At 35.7% G+C, this 18,040-nt stretch overlaps 1 protein-coding gene across 2 annotated transcripts; it reads left to right on the forward strand.

The window, feature by feature from the left end:
* The first annotated feature begins 588 nt into the window (after positions 1-588).
* On the forward strand, positions 589-17,900 carry LOC125193815 (protein NO VEIN). 2 transcript variants are annotated; one of them, XM_048091708.1, is made up of 13 exons: positions 589-1,206; positions 1,510-1,847; positions 3,388-4,051; positions 4,549-4,647; positions 4,752-4,929; positions 5,530-7,250; positions 7,569-7,781; positions 8,382-10,643; positions 11,431-11,543; positions 12,469-12,865; positions 12,945-13,286; positions 16,256-16,513; positions 16,593-17,900. In XM_048091708.1, exons 1-13 carry the CDS (start codon positions 658-660, stop codon positions 17,649-17,651), a joined length of 8,193 nt encoding a protein of 2,730 aa, XP_047947665.1. In that variant the 5' UTR covers positions 589-657; the 3' UTR covers positions 17,652-17,900. The 2 variants fall into 2 exon arrangements, with proteins under 2 accessions (XP_047947665.1, XP_047947666.1); XM_048091709.1 differs by lacking the exon at positions 1,510-1,847 and having other exon boundaries at positions 1,089-1,206.
* The last annotated feature ends 140 nt before the right edge of the window (positions 17,901-18,040 follow it).

Here is an 18,040-nt window from a genome sequence, read left to right on the forward strand (position 1 = left end):
AAAAATGTCTAATTTATAAATAACATGAGTTTTAATGTTCACTTGGTAAATACTAGTACTAGAAAAAATGTTATAAAGTGAAAGAGGGAAAAAGGACATTTGAAAAAACAAGACTATTTTTTCTGGAAGAACAATTTACTACGCAAGTTTTAATGTTATTTTGATGGATGAATCAAAAAAAAAAAAAAAAAAATTAAATTATTTTTTTGTGGACGGTAGTGTATTGAGTCTTAATTTATTTCGATTAGTAATTTAATTAAACATTTTTTGCTCTAATTGTTGTATTTATTTCGTTTTTTAAAAAATATATTAATTGTATGGAGTACTAATTTGTACTACTCCTATCAATTTCGGTTTTGAAAATTTCACTCGAATAGTGGCATGCATACAAATATTACTCGTAATATTTTATTATAAATTTTAAACTATAATTATCTAATACTAATTGGAAAATTAAGATAGAATGAGTAATTTGATAGTAAATCGGTAATAAAATTGATGCAATTATAAAATTACTAACATTAGTAAAGCTCATGAAATAAGTATTCAATTATTAATTCTCAATTTTTTCACAAAGTGTGAATGGGACCTATAAAAGTAGGTATTTTGCTCCCGCCTCCCTGAAATTGGAACTCCGTCGTTACTCTTCCACCTACAATGTACGGACAACGACCGCCCTTCCGCCCTGGCGGCGGCGGCCGTGGCGCATCACAACCACCGCAGCCACAGCAGCAGCAAATCCAGATGAACCCTAATTTATTCCCGAACCCCAATCTCTTCATGCTCCAGCAAAACCCCAATTTATTGCCTCAATTTAATCCCTTTCTCCAAAACCCTAACAGCTATCCCCAGTTTCAACATCAGTATCAGAACATGAATATCCCTGTTCAACTGAATCACGAACGTACTAGTTATCAAGCGCCCCCTCAAAATGAATATAACTACAATAGCAATAGCAATAGCAATAGCAATAACAATAACAACTTTCCGCAACAGCACGTTAAGGTGCAAAACGAAATTGCTGAGAAAGTTGAAAAGGCGGCGAGGAGCGCTTGGAATGACCTTTTGAAGTCGAAGGAGAACGTCTCGGCATGGAAAGTTTCGCAGGCAGCCTTGTTAGCTATGAAAGCCGAGTCCTGGGAAAGTTTGGGCCTTCCAATGCAGCAAGTGCCTTCGCTGAAGAGCATCCTCGTTACAGAAGGAAAGGTAAGCAAATTATAGTTTCATTGGAATCACAACCTCTCAATACTTTATATTTCTGTTTTTGGTGTAACTGAAATGGAGTAATCAATCTTTCATGGTGATGTAAATATCCTTGCTCGACATCTTTTTTTATTTGCTAATTTGTGTTAGTTATGAGAAATATAATTGTGAATTACAAGAGATTATTCTGTTTTCTCTATTGCAACATTCTCAATTACTTATACCGCACTATAGTTCCGCCACTTTATTTCAGCTTTAAGCAGGTATCAAGTTCATAATTTGATATCTGTTGTTATTTTCTTATAGATCAATGCATTCATACACTGCTTTGTAGCGGCTAGAAAAATTACTTCATTGTATGATTTGGAAGTGGCAGTCTGTGAGAGTGAGGGCGTCAAAATTTTTGAAGAGCTGGAATTGGGTCCTTTGGTGAAGCACCCACTTGCTGTGCATTATTTTTCCCTGACTTCTAAAGTGACTGAAGTTTACACAATAAGAACTGAAGAAATAATATCTCACCTTTGTGAGTTTATTGATACTCACAATAAGAAAAGTATTAAAGTCGATATCTTTTTGGATTTTATTTGTAAGAAGCAATCTGCCAGTGGCTGGGAAAACCTTGGTGTGCGGGTCCAGGATTTCAGGTAACTTTTTTTTGTTCAATAACTTATCTAGAGCATAATAATAAATAATCATAGAGCGCTCGTATAATTTAGGAACCCGTTTCTACAACTGTCATGTACAGTGTTGGAAATTTTAGTGCATCCGCAATACTTTTGTGGTGGATTTGGAAATTTTCCTAATATTTATATCTATATCTATATCTATACAAGCATCCCGTCTATCACAAATTTTGTATGCTTTTATTGGATAATATTGTGTTGTAACTCATGTCGTGGTGGGACTGGTGGAGACTAGGGATGTGAATGCAAAGAAATCCTGTGTTTTTATAGAATATCACATTGTTTGCAAATATTGGTATGGATGCAAGTTTGTGGAATGCTTATTTAGGCAGTGGTTTAATGCATGTTCGATTTATGGTTGCATGATCTGTTTCAAACTACAAAGATTTAAAAGCCATTGATAAGGATTGTTGGTTGCAGAGTAATTGTTTTTTATATTAGTTATTTCACATTTGTGTCTGTTTCTTTAAGGAGTCTTGTTTGTCATAGTCAGATTTTATCCATTAGAGTTGAGTCAGATTAGTAGTTATTTTCATTGGGGTTCAATTTCAACCAATTCATTATTTATAGGGCTATGCTTTCCTACATTTTATTCATTGATTCATTCAACAAATATACTTAAGGTTCAACAAATACGTTGTGGCCTTCCGTTATGTTCTTTTCCAATATCAATCACCTTTACTAAAAAAAGTTATTCGCTGGTGCACCATAGTTCCCACTTAATGAAAAAACTGGGATGCATATTGATGTCTAGCCATGAGCCCATGACAGATTTGGATGTGTTCTGAGCTTGTTTCCCAGCCTTGTGGACATGGTTATTTCAAGCGGTGGAGCAGTTGATAAAGATAGTTGGTTGCAGTTTATTACTAAATGTTATTGATTGTTCTTATTAGTTAGTTGTTTCATTTAGGAGTCCGATTCTTTAAGGAGTCAAGTTTGTTAATGGTTTGTTAGAGTTGGCTTTCATCTATTAGAGCTAGAGCCTTATTAGGAATTCTTTTTGTTAGGTTTTATTCAGTTTATTATTTTATAGGGCTCTGTTTCCAGTGTTACATACATTTAGAAACATATCACTGTTAAGCAAATGCAACGTGGCCTCTCCAGAGGAGAGTTCCTTCGTTTCAGTTGATGCATTATACATTGGAAGAGTGTGATTTGGTAATTTCTATGTGAGCCTTGAGATTTCTCATCCTTGCTGTAGTTGTTATTTTCTTAATAAAATTTCTTTTTCCTATAGACTGGTAAGTTTTGTTATGATGTACGTTGTGAACGCCTGAACGACTAGAAACACAGTGCTATCAATCCAGAACTTAAAAAATGTGGTGGTGCTTCTCTGAGGATTGAGGCAACATAGTTGTTGTTTTTCCTTGCTGTAGTTGGTATTACGAAAAACTGTCTAATAAATGATCTACTATTTATGTAAAATAACGCAGTATGCGCAACGATTACCGTGTTTTTTTGGGTTATTCTGTATAAGTAAGTTATACTTCCTGTGTCTCAGGTTATATGTTAATCATATAAAGCACGTAAAAGAATCAGAAGATGTTGTACTAGAGAAGTGTTATGAGAAAATCAGAAAGCAAGATGGGAAACGCAGCAAGAAGCGTCCACTTTTTTCAAAACAAAAGAAGGAAATGGATGACCATTTTGACACAATCTCCCAGCGCCTGCAGTCCTTTTCATCGGAAGCCCAGTTTTCTGGGAAACACATAAGATTTTTGTCATCAAGTTCAGAGGATGATGATAGTGAAGCGAATCAATGTGAAGATAACCAGAACCAGAAGAATGTAGATAGCAGTTGTAATTTGTCGCAGCCAAATGGTAGAGCGGAGCGTGTTGGCAGCTGCCCTTATCCATCAGCAATTGAAGAAATGAAAAGGCTGGGCTTGAAAAGTGAAGTGGAGTCCACCTCTTATACACTCAGTGGTGGTGTAAGGTGTGATAGGGACAATAACCACTCTCGTGGGAAGAGAAGATATGAAAATTTGAGTTCAAGCACTTCGTTACCTCGCAAGTTGCCTAAAAAGGAGAAATTTGATGCAGATGTCAAGCTTAGGGGCTCTGATGATAATAATAGTTTGAGTGGTGAATCACTTTCTATTGAATCATTAAGGACATTTGTTACTACCTGGAATGAGGCATGCCGAGATAATAATGCAGATGTGGTAATATCTTGATCTTTAATGGAGATGCGCAGCTTAGTGGAGCTGCATGCACACACTTCTAGTATTAGCCTCTTTCTAAATTTTTGATCCTTTATCTTTCTTTTTTGGCAACAGATGGCGTTAAATATATGTGTGGAGTAGCTTCACTGTTAAATTATAAAGTATAGCTGTAGTAAGGCTTTTTATCCTACTTAAGCTGATGAAGAATGTTACTTTTGGCATCTTGCATGACCATCTTGCTCAATTAGCTACTCGGTTTTTGAAATTAGGCTCGGGTATTTAGATGTCTTGTATGTTTCATTTTTTAGTTTTTGAGCACTTGTTTATGTTAGAATCACTTGTATCAGAAGTTTTATGACCAGATAGACATTAAGTATTAAATTTGTATTTGAGTCTCGGACTGACGACTTTCACTATTAAAAGTTAAAACTAGCATTGTGCAATGCTAGGCAGTGGGCTGACTCTATCTTTGTGCTTCATTTTCCATTGCTTATTAGGTTCTCGAAAGGATGCTTCAATTTTACAACGTAAGGAGAAAGAGGAAAGTGAAGGAAATGTTTGCATCATATCCATTCATTGGATTGCTCAATGCTGCTGTAAGTATATGGTTTTTTGTAGTAATTTATTGTATCAAATTTCCTTAGGTCCCAGACCTCTTTTCTAAATATGCTTTTGGCTTACTCATATCTGGCTGTTACAGGTGGCATGTATGAAATTGGGATTATGGGATAATATGTATGATACTTTCCTGAACTTTGGCCAGCAAGAAATAGACAATAAACAAGATGAGAGTTCAGATGATTACATAAACATTGGTGTCCGATCAGCTAAGAAGGATGTTGCTGCTCCAGCACCTGTGATTGTTACACACAAACAAAGTGAGTAAAGCATTAGTAGTCCTGAATTTTTAAAATGATCATGGAGCTAGCTGCTTACCCTTTCCTTCCTGGCCTCCTGCGTGCTAGTGTGTTTCTTTTTCACGAATTTGATATAATCGAAAGCAGCAATAGAATTTGAATAGAAATTTCATGTTCAGATTGCTATGAAGTATTGGCTGCATCATTATAGTTATAAAACTTCAACTACTAATCAAACCATTGCTCTCATGCTAATAAAAACAAATTCCCTTTCCAACACAGCTATGCTTAACTTTAGTCAGGCAGTGCTATGCTGAATTGTATTGTGGCATGGATATCAGATGTCCTATAACCTCTGGAAGGCATAGTTTAGTGTCTTGGTCTGGTCAATTGCATTTTCTGCATAACTCACCTCTGTTTTTTCTCAGTTTGTGCATTTTATGACAGGACATGTATTTTTGAGTAATCTGATGCATATAATCTCTAATACTGTGAATATACTGCTTTAGTCATCTATTTATCTAATTTATGTGCAATGTGAAAACTGAAATATGATATCCACCTCTGTTTTGTTGATATCCTGTTTTCTCACCTCTTCCTCTCCTATTTTAATTTCTATAGATATTGCAGTTGAAGATATTGCTAAGAAAATTTCTGGGTATCTTGAGGATGATGTTTTGCCCCGTAAAAGTCCCGAAGAAAATAGATTTCGTTTGTTGAGGAAACTCTGCAACTGTGAGTATTGGCTAATTGAACAATATTCTGTGGACAAGTTTGAATCAATTGGTTATGGAGAATATTTTGTGTTTCTTGAGAAATATTCACACCTGCTTCCTGATGCATTACAAAAGTGCATACTAGGTGGTTCATCGAAAAATGTTTCTTTGGAGGCTCACATGCTGCCTATTCAATTGGATGTGTTGCTATCACAAGCTTTAGATAGCTTTCAGGAAAATGAAACTGTGAACATCCACTATGTTTCTGAATTGCTGGCTAGGCAGTTTCCTTTAGTATGCTTCGAACTAGGGAATAGTCATATCAAGGAAAACTTTCTGGATGTCATACAGGAAAGGAGGTGCAACTTAACTTCACATTCTGTATTGTTTTCTACACCATTATCAAGACCAGCCTATATGGGAAATTCATCGGCTGAAGATGAGAAGGATAACGCAGTAAAAAGTGGAATTACTGCTCCTGTTACTAGCCGAGACGCCATTGAGGTCATGCTGAAGGCCCCTATGCTGGCTGATTTGAAATTGTGGTCGCATTGGGATACTTTATTTGCTCCCCATCTTGGTTCAATTGTGAAGTGGTTGCTAAAGGAGGTTAACTCCAAAGAGTTGCTTTGTTTGGTTACCAAGGATGGCAAAGTAATTCGTTTGGATCAATCAGCTACTGTGGACTCTTTTTTGAAAGTTTTCATTGAAGAATCTTCTTTTGAAACAGCAGTGCAGTTGTTGTCCTTATTTGCAATATATGGTGGTGAACAGAGTATTCCTCTATCACTTCTGAAGTGCCATGCACAGAAAGCCTTTGAAGTTGTTACCAATAATTATTTAGAGAAGATACTTGATAATGAAAATTCACACATGCGTGGAACTCAATCTTTTGATCAGCATATCGTCGGCGAAAGTACATCAAGTAATTTAGACAGAAAGTTTTTGAATAATAGGAGCATAATGAATAGGGCAGCTCCAGTTTTGTCAAGGTTTGTACTTGAATGTTTGAGTTATCTGCCAGTTGAGTTTTGCAGTACAGTAGCAGATATATTGATTTCTGGGTTACAATCTTTTGTGAATAATGCTCCTGCAGCTATCTTGGCTGAATGCAAGCAAATAGAGCATCGTCTTATTCTTCATGAAGTTGGTCTGTCTCTTGGATTGTTGGAATGGGTAAATGACTACCAATCCTTTTGTTCTTCTACTACACATGGACTACCCCCCACACCATCATGCTTAGATGTGGTCAATTCGGAGCCCAATAGATTATCAATGGTTGGTCAAGGTGATCTGAACGTGCATGTTGCTTCTTCGGGTGAAATGCTGGTTTCCAGTGAGGCAGATCTTGGAAAAGATAAACCAGCCAGTGATGTGACTGATTATGCTAACCTTTTAGGCTGCACTAGTACTTATTCAGAGGAATTATCAAGGCCTGATAATCACAACGACACAGATCCTGCAAAATTTATTGAATCTATTAGGCAGGATGAATTTGGTTTAAATCAATGTCTTTCAGCTACTGAAAGTAGCATGCTGGAAAAGCAGCATGCTCGATTGGGCAGAGCTCTCCATTGTCTATCACAAGAGCTGTACTCTCAAGATTCTCACTTTATCTTAGAGCTGGTATGGACATGTTCCCTAATATCTTAACTGTATTTTTGAGCTTGTATAAGAGTTTTCTTCCTGGTGGCTATCAAACCTGTTATTTGTTGCTACTTGCTACTTCATTTATTGAAGAAAAATAAAATTGCAGTACTAACCTTATCGATAGTAATTTATTACACCCAGTAACACTGATAAGAACAAAAATTACCAGATAGTATCGAATAGTGACAAGTGAAATATTTAGATGCATAACTTTTCATTTGAAGAGATGCTTTTATCATTGGTGACAATTTTATATATTTATTCTTGACATTTTTCTATCTGATTTGTCTGTAGGTACAAAATGCCGATGATAATATTTATCCCGAAAATGTGGAACCCACTCTAACATTCATTCTGGAGGAGAAAGGCATTGTTGTGTTGAATAATGAACATGGTTTTTCATTCAATAACATCAGGGCCCTTTGTGATGTTGGAAATTCAACAAAAAAAGGCGTTAACACTGGATACATTGGAAAGAAAGGCATCGGATTCAAATCAGTATTCCGGGTACCATTAACTTGAGTTTCTGTTATCTTGCAAGTGTTATTTGTTGCATTATATTCTGATGTGTTATGATGATTTAAACACATATGGTTCATGCGGTTTACCACCATTTTCCTGCTGCATAAATATGCAATGATTTTTCTTTCCTGGAATGCTGTGACAAGATATTTTAGTACACTTTGCATGCCTATTGGTTCAAACTCCTTCAATCATTTCTCTCCTATATAAAACAAATGTGACATCATTGTCAAACATATTTATCTAGATTACCCTTCATTATGCAAAATTGATCTTTGCTGTTTAACGCCCATCTTTCTGTTTACTATATGCTGCATTATCTTCTAGAGTCTTTAAAGCCCGCAGCTCTAAGATATTTCTGAATACTACTAGCTGAGATTGAAGATTAACAAAAATATGGAACTGGTTATTGTGCTAGGTTCTGCCTTGATGTAGTTCTGTCAGGCTGATTAAAAGTCTTTAAAGCCCATTGTTTCTTGTCATGTATAAACAGAGAAGTGTTAGTACGAGTTATTATATGCCAGCCCTCGCCCCCTCAGTCTTCAGTATACCATAGTTTTATTTTTTGTTCTTCTCAAATTTCAGGTTACTGATGCTCCAGAAATTCATTCAAATGGTTTTCATATAAAATTTGACATTACTGGAGGCCAGATTGGGTTTGTTCTGCCAACAGTAATCCCTCCTTGTGATGTTGACTTTTATACCAGATTGGCATTGGAAGGTTCTGACCACCTTGATCGAAACTCTTGGAAAACATGCATTGTGCTACCTTTCAGATCAAGTTTGCTGGAGGGATTTGGCATGAACAACATTTTATCTATGTTCTCGGATCTTCATCCTTCTTTGCTATTATTTCTTCATCGGCTACAATGCATTAAGTTTAAGAACTTAGTTGATGATTCATTCATTGTTATGAGGAAAGAAGTTATTGGGAATGGCATAGTAGAGGTTACCCTTGGTAATAATAGGATGACGTGGTTTGTAGCATCCAAGAAATTAGTGGCTGATACCATTCGTTCTGATGCGCAAACGACAGAAATTTCTGTAGCTTTTACATTAAAGGAGACAGGCGAAGAAGGATATGCCCCAGTTCTGAATCAGCAGCCAGTTTTTTCGTTTCTTCCTCTCAGGACATATGGACTTAAGTTTATTCTCCAAGGTGATTTTGTTTTGCCTTCTTCTAGAGAAGAAGTTGATGGTAATAGTCCATGGAACCAGTGGTTACTATCCGAATTCCCTGATTTATTTGTTAGTGCTGTGAGGTCTTTTTGTTCACTTCCTTGTTATGAGAACAGTCCAGCAAAAGCTATTACGGTATTTATGAGCTTTGTTCCTCTTGTGGGTGAAGTACACGGGTTCTTTTCTAGTCTACCACGAAGGATAATTTCCAAATTGCGCATGTCAAATTGCTTGCTTCTGGAAAGCAATGAAGAATGGGTTCCTCCTTGCAAGGTAATGAGGAATTGGTCTGACCAGACACGTTCATTATTATCTGACAGTATGCTTCACGAGCATCTTGGTCTGGGATTCTTGAATAAGGATATTGTTCTCTCTGATTCATTAGCTAAGGCTCTGGGGGTTGAGGATTGTGGACCCACTATTTTGCTTAAGTTCATTTCTTCATTGTGCCGCTCAGAAGATAAATTAAAGTCGATGGGTTTCGGTTGGTTAGCATCTTGGCTCAGCACCATTTATGTGATGCCATCTCAGCCTTTTATGCAAACTTCCTCAAGTAATGAGACTGAATCTAATTTCATATCTGATCTTCAGAAAACTCCATTCATCCCTCTTTCAGATGGTAAATATAGCTCTCTGAATGAGGGCATCATTTGGTTGCATTGTGACTCTGTAGACCAAGGTATTAGTGATCAATATCTTCTTGAGACATTTCCAAGATTGTTTGCCAAACTGCGGATTGTGAATCCAGGACTCCTGGCTGCAGCTTCCACCATTGATGGTTCATGCTCCGACGCATCAATTATGGAGAATGCTGCAAGGATGCTTTATAAAATCGGAGTCCAGCGACTGTGCATTCATGACATTGTAAAGTTGCAGATTCTGCCAGCCATATACGATGATAAAATTGCAGTGGGACAGGAAGAATTGATGACAGAGTACCTTGCCTTTGTCATGTTCCATTTACAATCAAGTTGTACAACCTGTTGCCTAGAAAGGGATAGCATTATTGCAGAGTTGCACGAGAAGGCCCTGATCCTGACAAATTTTGGATTCAAGCGATGTAGTGAGGTGGCTATCCATTTCAATCAGGAGTATGGAAATTCTGTTGATGTGGACAAGCTAATAAATGGAATTGATATAAATTGGTACAAAATAGGTGTTGCCTATGTAAGACATCCAATCACCAAATCCATCTCTGGTGGAGTGTTGAAATGGAGGAGATTTTTCCAGGAAATTGGAGTAACTGATTTTGTTCAAGTAGTTGCTGTTTGTAAGAGTGTTCCTGAAATGTCTCCTATTAGTTTTAAGTATGAAGAGAAAGCTACAGAGATGTCCGTTGATTCAGTTGCTAACAACTGGGAATCTCAGGAGTTGTTTCACATAGTGTCCTGGATTTCTTCTCGAGATGATCGGGAAAAGTCTGGATACCTCTTGGAGATTCTTGATAAATTATGGGATGAATATTACAGTGATAAGGCTACTGGTTATCACAATGATACAACTGGGGAACGCAAATCATTCAAATCCTCTATTGTATGCACACTCCAAAATATCCCATGGATAGCATCAAATATCAGCAACAAACTTCACTACCCTAAAGATCTCTTTGATGATTGTGTGGCAGTAAATTCTATTTTTGGTCGTAATGCTCCTTGTACTATTCCAAAGGTTAGTCAATGTTTAAAAATTTTAGGTGCTTCATGTTTCAATCAGGATTTGAAGTTTGAGGTGTGTATATTAGCGTGTCTGATCTCATCTCTCTATGCTCTGAAACTATATTGTCCAAAGTTTTGTGCCTGGTATAAGTTGTTTTGCTTGACTGTGTATGTTAACTGGCATATTGTATTAAACATTCACATTGTTACTTATAAAATGCTTCCACATTTTTCCCATCTTTGGTTTAAATGAATGTACAAGTCTATTTACTTTATTTCATGTCCATTATATAATTGTTAGCATCTTGAACTCCATAATAACTACCGATTTAAAATGTTGCCAAATAATTATGTGCTGGTTGTTAGCTAGTAACCTTTGGAATTTTATCCTTGTACAAATAACTGGTTCTGGAACTTTTATGCTCAACTTTTCTTGAATGTCTCAGCTTCATATAGTTTTCTGTTCAGCTTTACAATTGCCCTTCTGATAGTACTTCTGGAATTTTCTATTGTACTCTTCAATCTTAAAGAGATATTGTTATGCCTTCCATCAAAAACTGTGTGGAGGGTCTAGGATGTGAATTTATCAACCAATGTTTGGTTTGCATTAGACCTTGGGAAAATATTACGGAAAATCTTGGCTTATATGATTTTGATATGTTGCTTCTAATATGTACTATAGTAGAATGAAATTCATATTCATTAAGTGTTTCTAACTTGAGGATCCACTGACAAGTGTATTCGTGTGAAACAGTATGTTCTATAAGTGAAAGTACTGAAAGTTTTTCCATTTGAAACAGGTGAAAAGTACAAAGTTGCTCACTGATATTGGATTAAAAACTGAAGTTACCCTTGATGATGCTCTATCCGTTCTTAGACTTTGGAGACAGTCTGCATCTCATTTAAATGCTAGGTATATTTTCAGTAACCAGTCTACCATGTTCAGTAGTTGTTAGAACTTCTTATTTACTTCACTACTCCTACTAAAGTTAATACTACTATGTTTTCTTTTAGAATGAACCAGTGTCCTAGCCTTTCCTATCCTAATCTGTGAACTTAATTAACCATCACTGCTAATAATCTCTGATAGTAGATTTGTTTTCATCAGCATTGCTTAATAACACTACCTATCTTCTTCTTTAATTGAGTACTTTCTGATCTATACCATGGATATTCAAGTCAGACCCTTAAACGATTTTTGACATGGATTGCATGACCTAAATTGCCAGTCATTTTCAACCTGGATCGATTTGGTGAATAAGTGTTTCGAATTGTTGAAATGACATATTAGGCTGAAAGTACGAGACTATGATGCGATATATTTTTGCAGTACAATGCTTGCTTTCAGAATATGATGTGCATTTATTAAATTAGGTTCAATCTTTAGAACAGTATGCAATTTTGACCATTTAAAAGAACATCTTGTTACTTGAGTTGACATAAGGATTTAATAACCCAAATGGTACACAATCTGAGTGGACCCCTACTGTGAAGCATGTTGCTCTAAATGCCATTTGATATATACCTGTACTGACCCTATGACCTGAATCGTGTACCATTTTTGACAAGGATATTAGTCTTAACATAGTTATCCAGCTAGCATAATATGTTAAATCTTACTCGATTTTTATAGGCAAATCTACGGCATGAGAGATAATCAATAATTTTAGTGGTAAAGTTATCCGTAGTAATGATAAAAATTGGACTAGACTGGCATATTCCATTAGTTGGTTATGTAGGCTAAATGAATCTTAGAAAGGACTTCTAGTACTTGTGTTTAATAATGGTTTCCAATCAGAGTGTCTTGCATGTTAATTTGTTCTCTCTTGTTTTGCCAGTGTCTCACAGATGTCCAACTTCTATGCATACCTCTGGAAGGAAATGACACATTCAAAGAAGAAAGTTATAGAGGAATTACATTCTGGGCCTTTTATTTTTGTTCCTGATACATGTAGCTATTTGAATGAAGATGTTTTACCTGGTTCTCTTATGTCTCCTCGGGATGTTTACTGGCATGATACTATTGGTTCCGTAGACCTAATAAAATCAGATCACCCTGAATGTGTTTCAGCATTTGCAAGTTCTAAGATAAAAATGTTGCAAAACTTATACCCACATCTTCATGATTTTTTTGTGAATGAATGTGGAGTGGATGAGAGTCCTCCCTTTAGCAGCTACCTTCAGATTTTGCTGGAGTTATCTGCTATTGCTTTACCGCATCAGGCTGCAAAGCAAGTAAGTGATTCTCAAATTAGATTTTGGATATTTTATGTAACCTAGGAATCTTAGCTTATTTTTTATAAATGTGATATAGGTTTTTGAGGTGTTCTTAATCTGGGATGATGCATTGAGATCTGGATCAATGACGTCACAAGATGTTCAATTCCTGAAAGAAAATCTCCTGAAAAAGGAATATGCTGTGCTTCCTACTAGACAAGATAAATGGGTTTCTCTACACTCATCATTTGGTATAGTCTGTTGGTCTGATGATGACAATCTACGAAGAGAATTCAAACATCGTGAAGGTGTTGACTTCCTGTATTTTGAAAAGTCCACTCTAAGGTCTCAGTCAGATGCTTCTGGGGAAGACAATCAGATACTTCTGGGGAAGGTCTCAGTTGCCATGCAAAGACTAGGAATTCCTGTCCTCTCTAAGGTTCTCTCCTCCCCCCTCCCTCCCTGTCTCTCTCTCTATGTATATTTGTGTGTATATATATGGTAGATCAAGTCTTAACACTTGCTTGGGTAAGAAGTTACTAAAGATTTTGAGTGGAGTGGGCAGTAGGGCAGTAAAAATTGCCTCTATTTTCCTAATTAATGTTTTGGCAATTAATGCCCCCAATAATTTGTAGCTTATCTAATGCTTGTCTTTATCCAAAAATACCTTTGCTATCAGAACAGATTCTGTGCATACAGAGGAATGATTGGCTAACTATCCTAACATACTTTCTTAATCCATATTTGGGTGGATAACTTGCAAGTTCTTGACATTATTGAACTTGACACTTGCAACTAGACCAACTTATAGTCATGTTGATCATTTGTCCTAAATTATGTCCTCATTACCAATATGTGGACTATAACAATAGAATTACTACTTTTCATTCGGTAAGGATTTTTTTGGTTTCTTCAACGGCTAGCCATGTATTTTTTGTCAAACAATTAGTGTTATTAATTTATATTATATATATATATATATATAGATGTATTTATTTCCAACTATGACTTCCATTAATATTGTACTATTACTTTAAAAGCTTATAAATGGAACTTGAAGTTAGGCCTTTTATCTCTTTTGCTAGTTTTGGCCTTGTTGGTCTATTTCTGTCATTCACAAGTATAATATCTTTAATTGTTTGAAAATTTGAGCATTTACTTAATTAATTATAGTTTAAAGTACAAAGCAACAGCCCAAGTAAGATTTTGTAAATATCATAAGTTCTCTTATGCTTTTGCTATTTGAGATATCTTTATTTTCTATATCCTCTGTTGGTTTTCATATTTTATTGCTTATCCTATTGTTTTTATCTAAATTCTTTATTCAAACTGTTTTTTATTTGAATTTTTTAAATTTGTGATTTCCGTATGCATATTTTTTGCTTTTAGCATTTTTTGTATTTGATGCTCATTTACTTTTTATTGAAACTTTAAAACTAAATATTCTAAGATGAAATAGGCTGCCTCAGTATTTGTTTGATTAATTGACATTTCACTATTTCAGTTGCTTATAAGTTTCTCCCTGGAATGATCATTCTCTCTTTGATTTCACTCTATCCTAATTTATTTGTATAGTACTCCTTCCATCAACAAAATGTGTGGTGTTTCAATTTTGGTACACATCCCCTTATATTTTTAAATCTCATTGACACTCAAAATTTACCCAAAACAACACTTATAATTAATCAATACAATACCCTCTGTGGGACCCTTCTCCACTCAAAACACATGTTCCAACTATTTGCCCATGCCCTCCACACCGAACTTATTGTTGACATATGGACTATTTGGTATTGATTTATCTATTAGTCCCATCATTTGCATAATGTATGTTGGACTGTTGGACCTTTTTTCTGGTTTGTTGAATTTTCCAATTACTGTTTGTTGAAGTTTTATGTTTGCTGCATAGTATAAAGTATTGTTTTTTGAATTAATTTCCATTCACTTTTTGCTGTTTAGTTTTTATGCAAACATACATAATTTCAATTTATATTATTTGCTCAAGTCTTTTCAGGTAATACTCTTTTCGGATTGCCATTTTATTAAAAATAATGTTTGATGTGAAGTTATACGTATAATTTTGAATCTTTTACACTTCAAATATGATTTGTTACTTCCCTTCGGACAAACCGTATTGAAGGTGTCCCTACTTTGATTCAATAGTTACTTCTGTTTTTTGTTGTGTATTTTGACATCTAGTAATTACATGTGCTTACAGTTTCACTAAAGTGTAAGAAAAGATTCTTCTAAAGATCTTGTTATATTATAAACAAGCTGTCCATTTTGAAAAGCCTCAATAAGAAAAGCTAGGAACGCGCAAGGTGGTAGTTCACCAATTTTGAACAGCCAGAGAAAACATTAGCAAACTTATAGTATTAAATCATTACCCTTTCCCTCTTGTTCTATATCTACAGCCCAAGGCATATAGAAAACTTGAGTTAACTTACATAGAAAACATTAGCAAACTTATTTCTATTACCATTTCCATTTTGGTATGTGGCTATATGCACATCATCTACCTTTCAGGTGTCTGGTTTTATACGTATGTCCTATGAAGTATGTTATGAAGTGGACATATCTTAGCCTATCTTGTCATCCTTTGGATCTTATATATTCTCCATACAAGTTACAACCATGTAGCAGGTGGTTATAATTCCCATGGATAAACCAATATATTGTTTATTTCATGCATAGCTATGATGTTTATTTTGGACCTTGGAGTAGTTACTTTTTCATAACTTGTTGAGAAACAATAAAAACTTTATTTTGTACAGGATTTACAATAGTCACTACTTACTAACTTACTAGTAGCAACTAAATAATTCAATTTATTCCCTAAATTAAGAATTTATTTTACCCACTTCATTTCTTCTACTCTAAACTTGCTTTTATTATGTTGTAGCCTAACTTATTATACTTTATGAAATTTAATAAATTACATTCAGTAAGTTATAAAATGTAATTATATGGTGTATTTTCATTAATTGTCGAAAAGAAAAGTGTAGAATTGCTATTTATCTTAGCTGTGTGTGCCTAGAGTTTTAAATAATTTTACTTGTACAAATTCCTGATCTATCTTTGCAGAAAATTTACTTTTTTTTCATGTTTCAAGTTTTCTTCAGTTGTGAAAAGTTTGCACTATGCTGATGTTAACAAGCAATTCAGCTAATGCTCCATTTAGTAATTCCTTTTCTTAATCTCATTATCTTTTAGCAAGTTACATTGATTTGTTTCTAAGAGTGACATTCTATCCTTTGGTGAGAGGAAACCACCTTGATGGTAAAAACATTGAATGTCTGTCATTCTAACCAAATCGTCCATGGAATGTGGTTTGTAAAACTCAGACCAATAGACTGTGAGATCATTTCTTTGTCATTCTTAGTGACATGAACATTCTTTCTTTCGCAGATTGTAACCCGTGAGGCTATTGCCTATGGTTCAGAAGATAGTAGTTCCATTTCCTTGCTGGTGAACTGGGTTCTTCCATATGCTCAGCGCTACATCTTCAATGCACACCCGGACAAATATTTTCAACTTAAGCAGTCTTCTTTTGAGAATCTCAAACATCTGAAGATTGTTGTTGTTGAAAAGTTGTTCTATCGGTATAAGATAATGAAATCTGATATTGCGTCGAAAAAAAGACACCAGTGCAACTGCCTTCTGCAGGTACTTAATGCCTGAGATGCATCCTCATTCTTGTTTATTTGAGTTTTTATCTCTAACTTCTTTTTTCCTTATTTTGCAGGAAAACATTTTATACTGCTGTCGGGAATCAGATTCACACTCAATATTTCTAGAGTTATCTTGTTTACTATTTGACGGAACTCCTGAATTGCACTTTGCAAATTTCCTTCATATGATCAAGACCATGGCTGAATCAGGTGCGACAGAGGAGCAAACAGAATCGTTCATTTTGAATAGCCAGAAGATGCCAAAGCTCCCTGATGAGGAATCCATCTGGTCTCTTCAATCTGTCTCATCATTGGAAAGTGATGCTGCGTGTTCCGACTCTGTAAAGGTTCAGGATTTGAGCAATTTACCATCCAAACGCAAACATGGCATCAAGTCCTCAAACTGGCCACCTGCTAATTGGAAAACCGCACCTGGTTTTGAGTCTGTTGATACATCTAAGTTAACAAAACCATGGCCCAGCACTGTCCAAATCGAAGCGGGGAATATTGCACAGGAAGATTATAGAACAGCAGATATTTGTTTTAATGATGTTAGCAGTGAATTTAACATTGATGTTAATTCAACAACTCAGGGAGCAGTTCAAGTTGAGACAGAGGTTCCAGAACCCCAGTCCAATCTTCCGAGCAACTTGGTGCCATCCAACGTTAACGTAGTCATGGATTCTATTGATCTCGATTCCTTTGATACAAAGGATGTCGGGCCATCTGTTTGTAGCGAGAAAGATCCGGCACTTAGTCAGCAAGCATTGCTCACAGGGAGATTGGGAGAGCTTGTGGCTTTCAAATATTTCATGGGGGAAGAAGTTGGCGACCGGTCTGTGAAATGGGTGAACGAAGCTAATGAAACTGGACTGCCTTACGATATTGTATTGGAGGGCGATGACAGCACTACTGAATATATCGAAGTAAAAGCGACCAGATATGGAAGAAAGAATTGGTTTCTCATATCTCTTAGAGAGTGGCAGTTCGCAATCGAGAAAGGTGAATCTTTCAGCATTGCACATGTTGTCTTGGCAGAAAATAATATGGCGAAGGTCACGGTATACCAAAATCCAGCCAGATTGTGCCAACTGGGTAATTTGAGGTTGGCAGTTGTGGTACCAAAACAGTAGAGTTGTTTGTATGGGTGTCTATACGGGTAGCGGGTGTGTAATATGTCCCGACCTGATACATGTGTAATGCTCGAACGATGAAAAGTGAAAAGTATTGAAAATGTGTTTTTCTATTTCTTGATCCGTGTATTTTGACAAAACACTCTGTACGGGTGTGTCAAAATGCGTCAATACATAACGAATGTACATATATTCAACTCCAACAAGATCTGGAAAAGGAAATTTGAGCGTATACCCATTGAAGTTTTATGTATGAATTTTAATCAAGTATTGTACAGTAGTATTTTTAGTTGTAAATTTATCAGTTGTTGAATTCTATCACTATGTGATTCAAGAATGTCATTTAAATTTCAACTTTGTCAATTTCTTTAATTGTGTCATGATAAATA

This window comes from Salvia hispanica, chromosome 6, assembly GCF_023119035.1.
Source record: "Salvia hispanica cultivar TCC Black 2014 chromosome 6, UniMelb_Shisp_WGS_1.0, whole genome shotgun sequence".
Classification (NCBI taxonomy): domain Eukaryota; kingdom Viridiplantae; phylum Streptophyta; class Magnoliopsida; order Lamiales; family Lamiaceae; genus Salvia; species Salvia hispanica.

What these genes read in the sequence shown, in the direction of transcription:
- LOC125193815 (XM_048091708.1), top strand. Translation starts at nt 658, where the DNA reads ATGTACGGACAACGACCGCCCTTCCGCCCTGGCGGCGGCGGCCGTGGC. An exon ending in TCCTCGTTACAGAAGGAAAG is followed by an intron (nt 1,207 to 1,509) that starts GTAAGCAAATTA and finishes ATTTTCTTATAG; the next exon opens with ATCAATGCATTCATACACTG. An exon ending in CTCACTTTATCTTAGAGCTG is followed by an intron (nt 7,251 to 7,568) that starts GTATGGACATGT and finishes ATTTGTCTGTAG; the next exon opens with GTACAAAATGCCGATGATAA.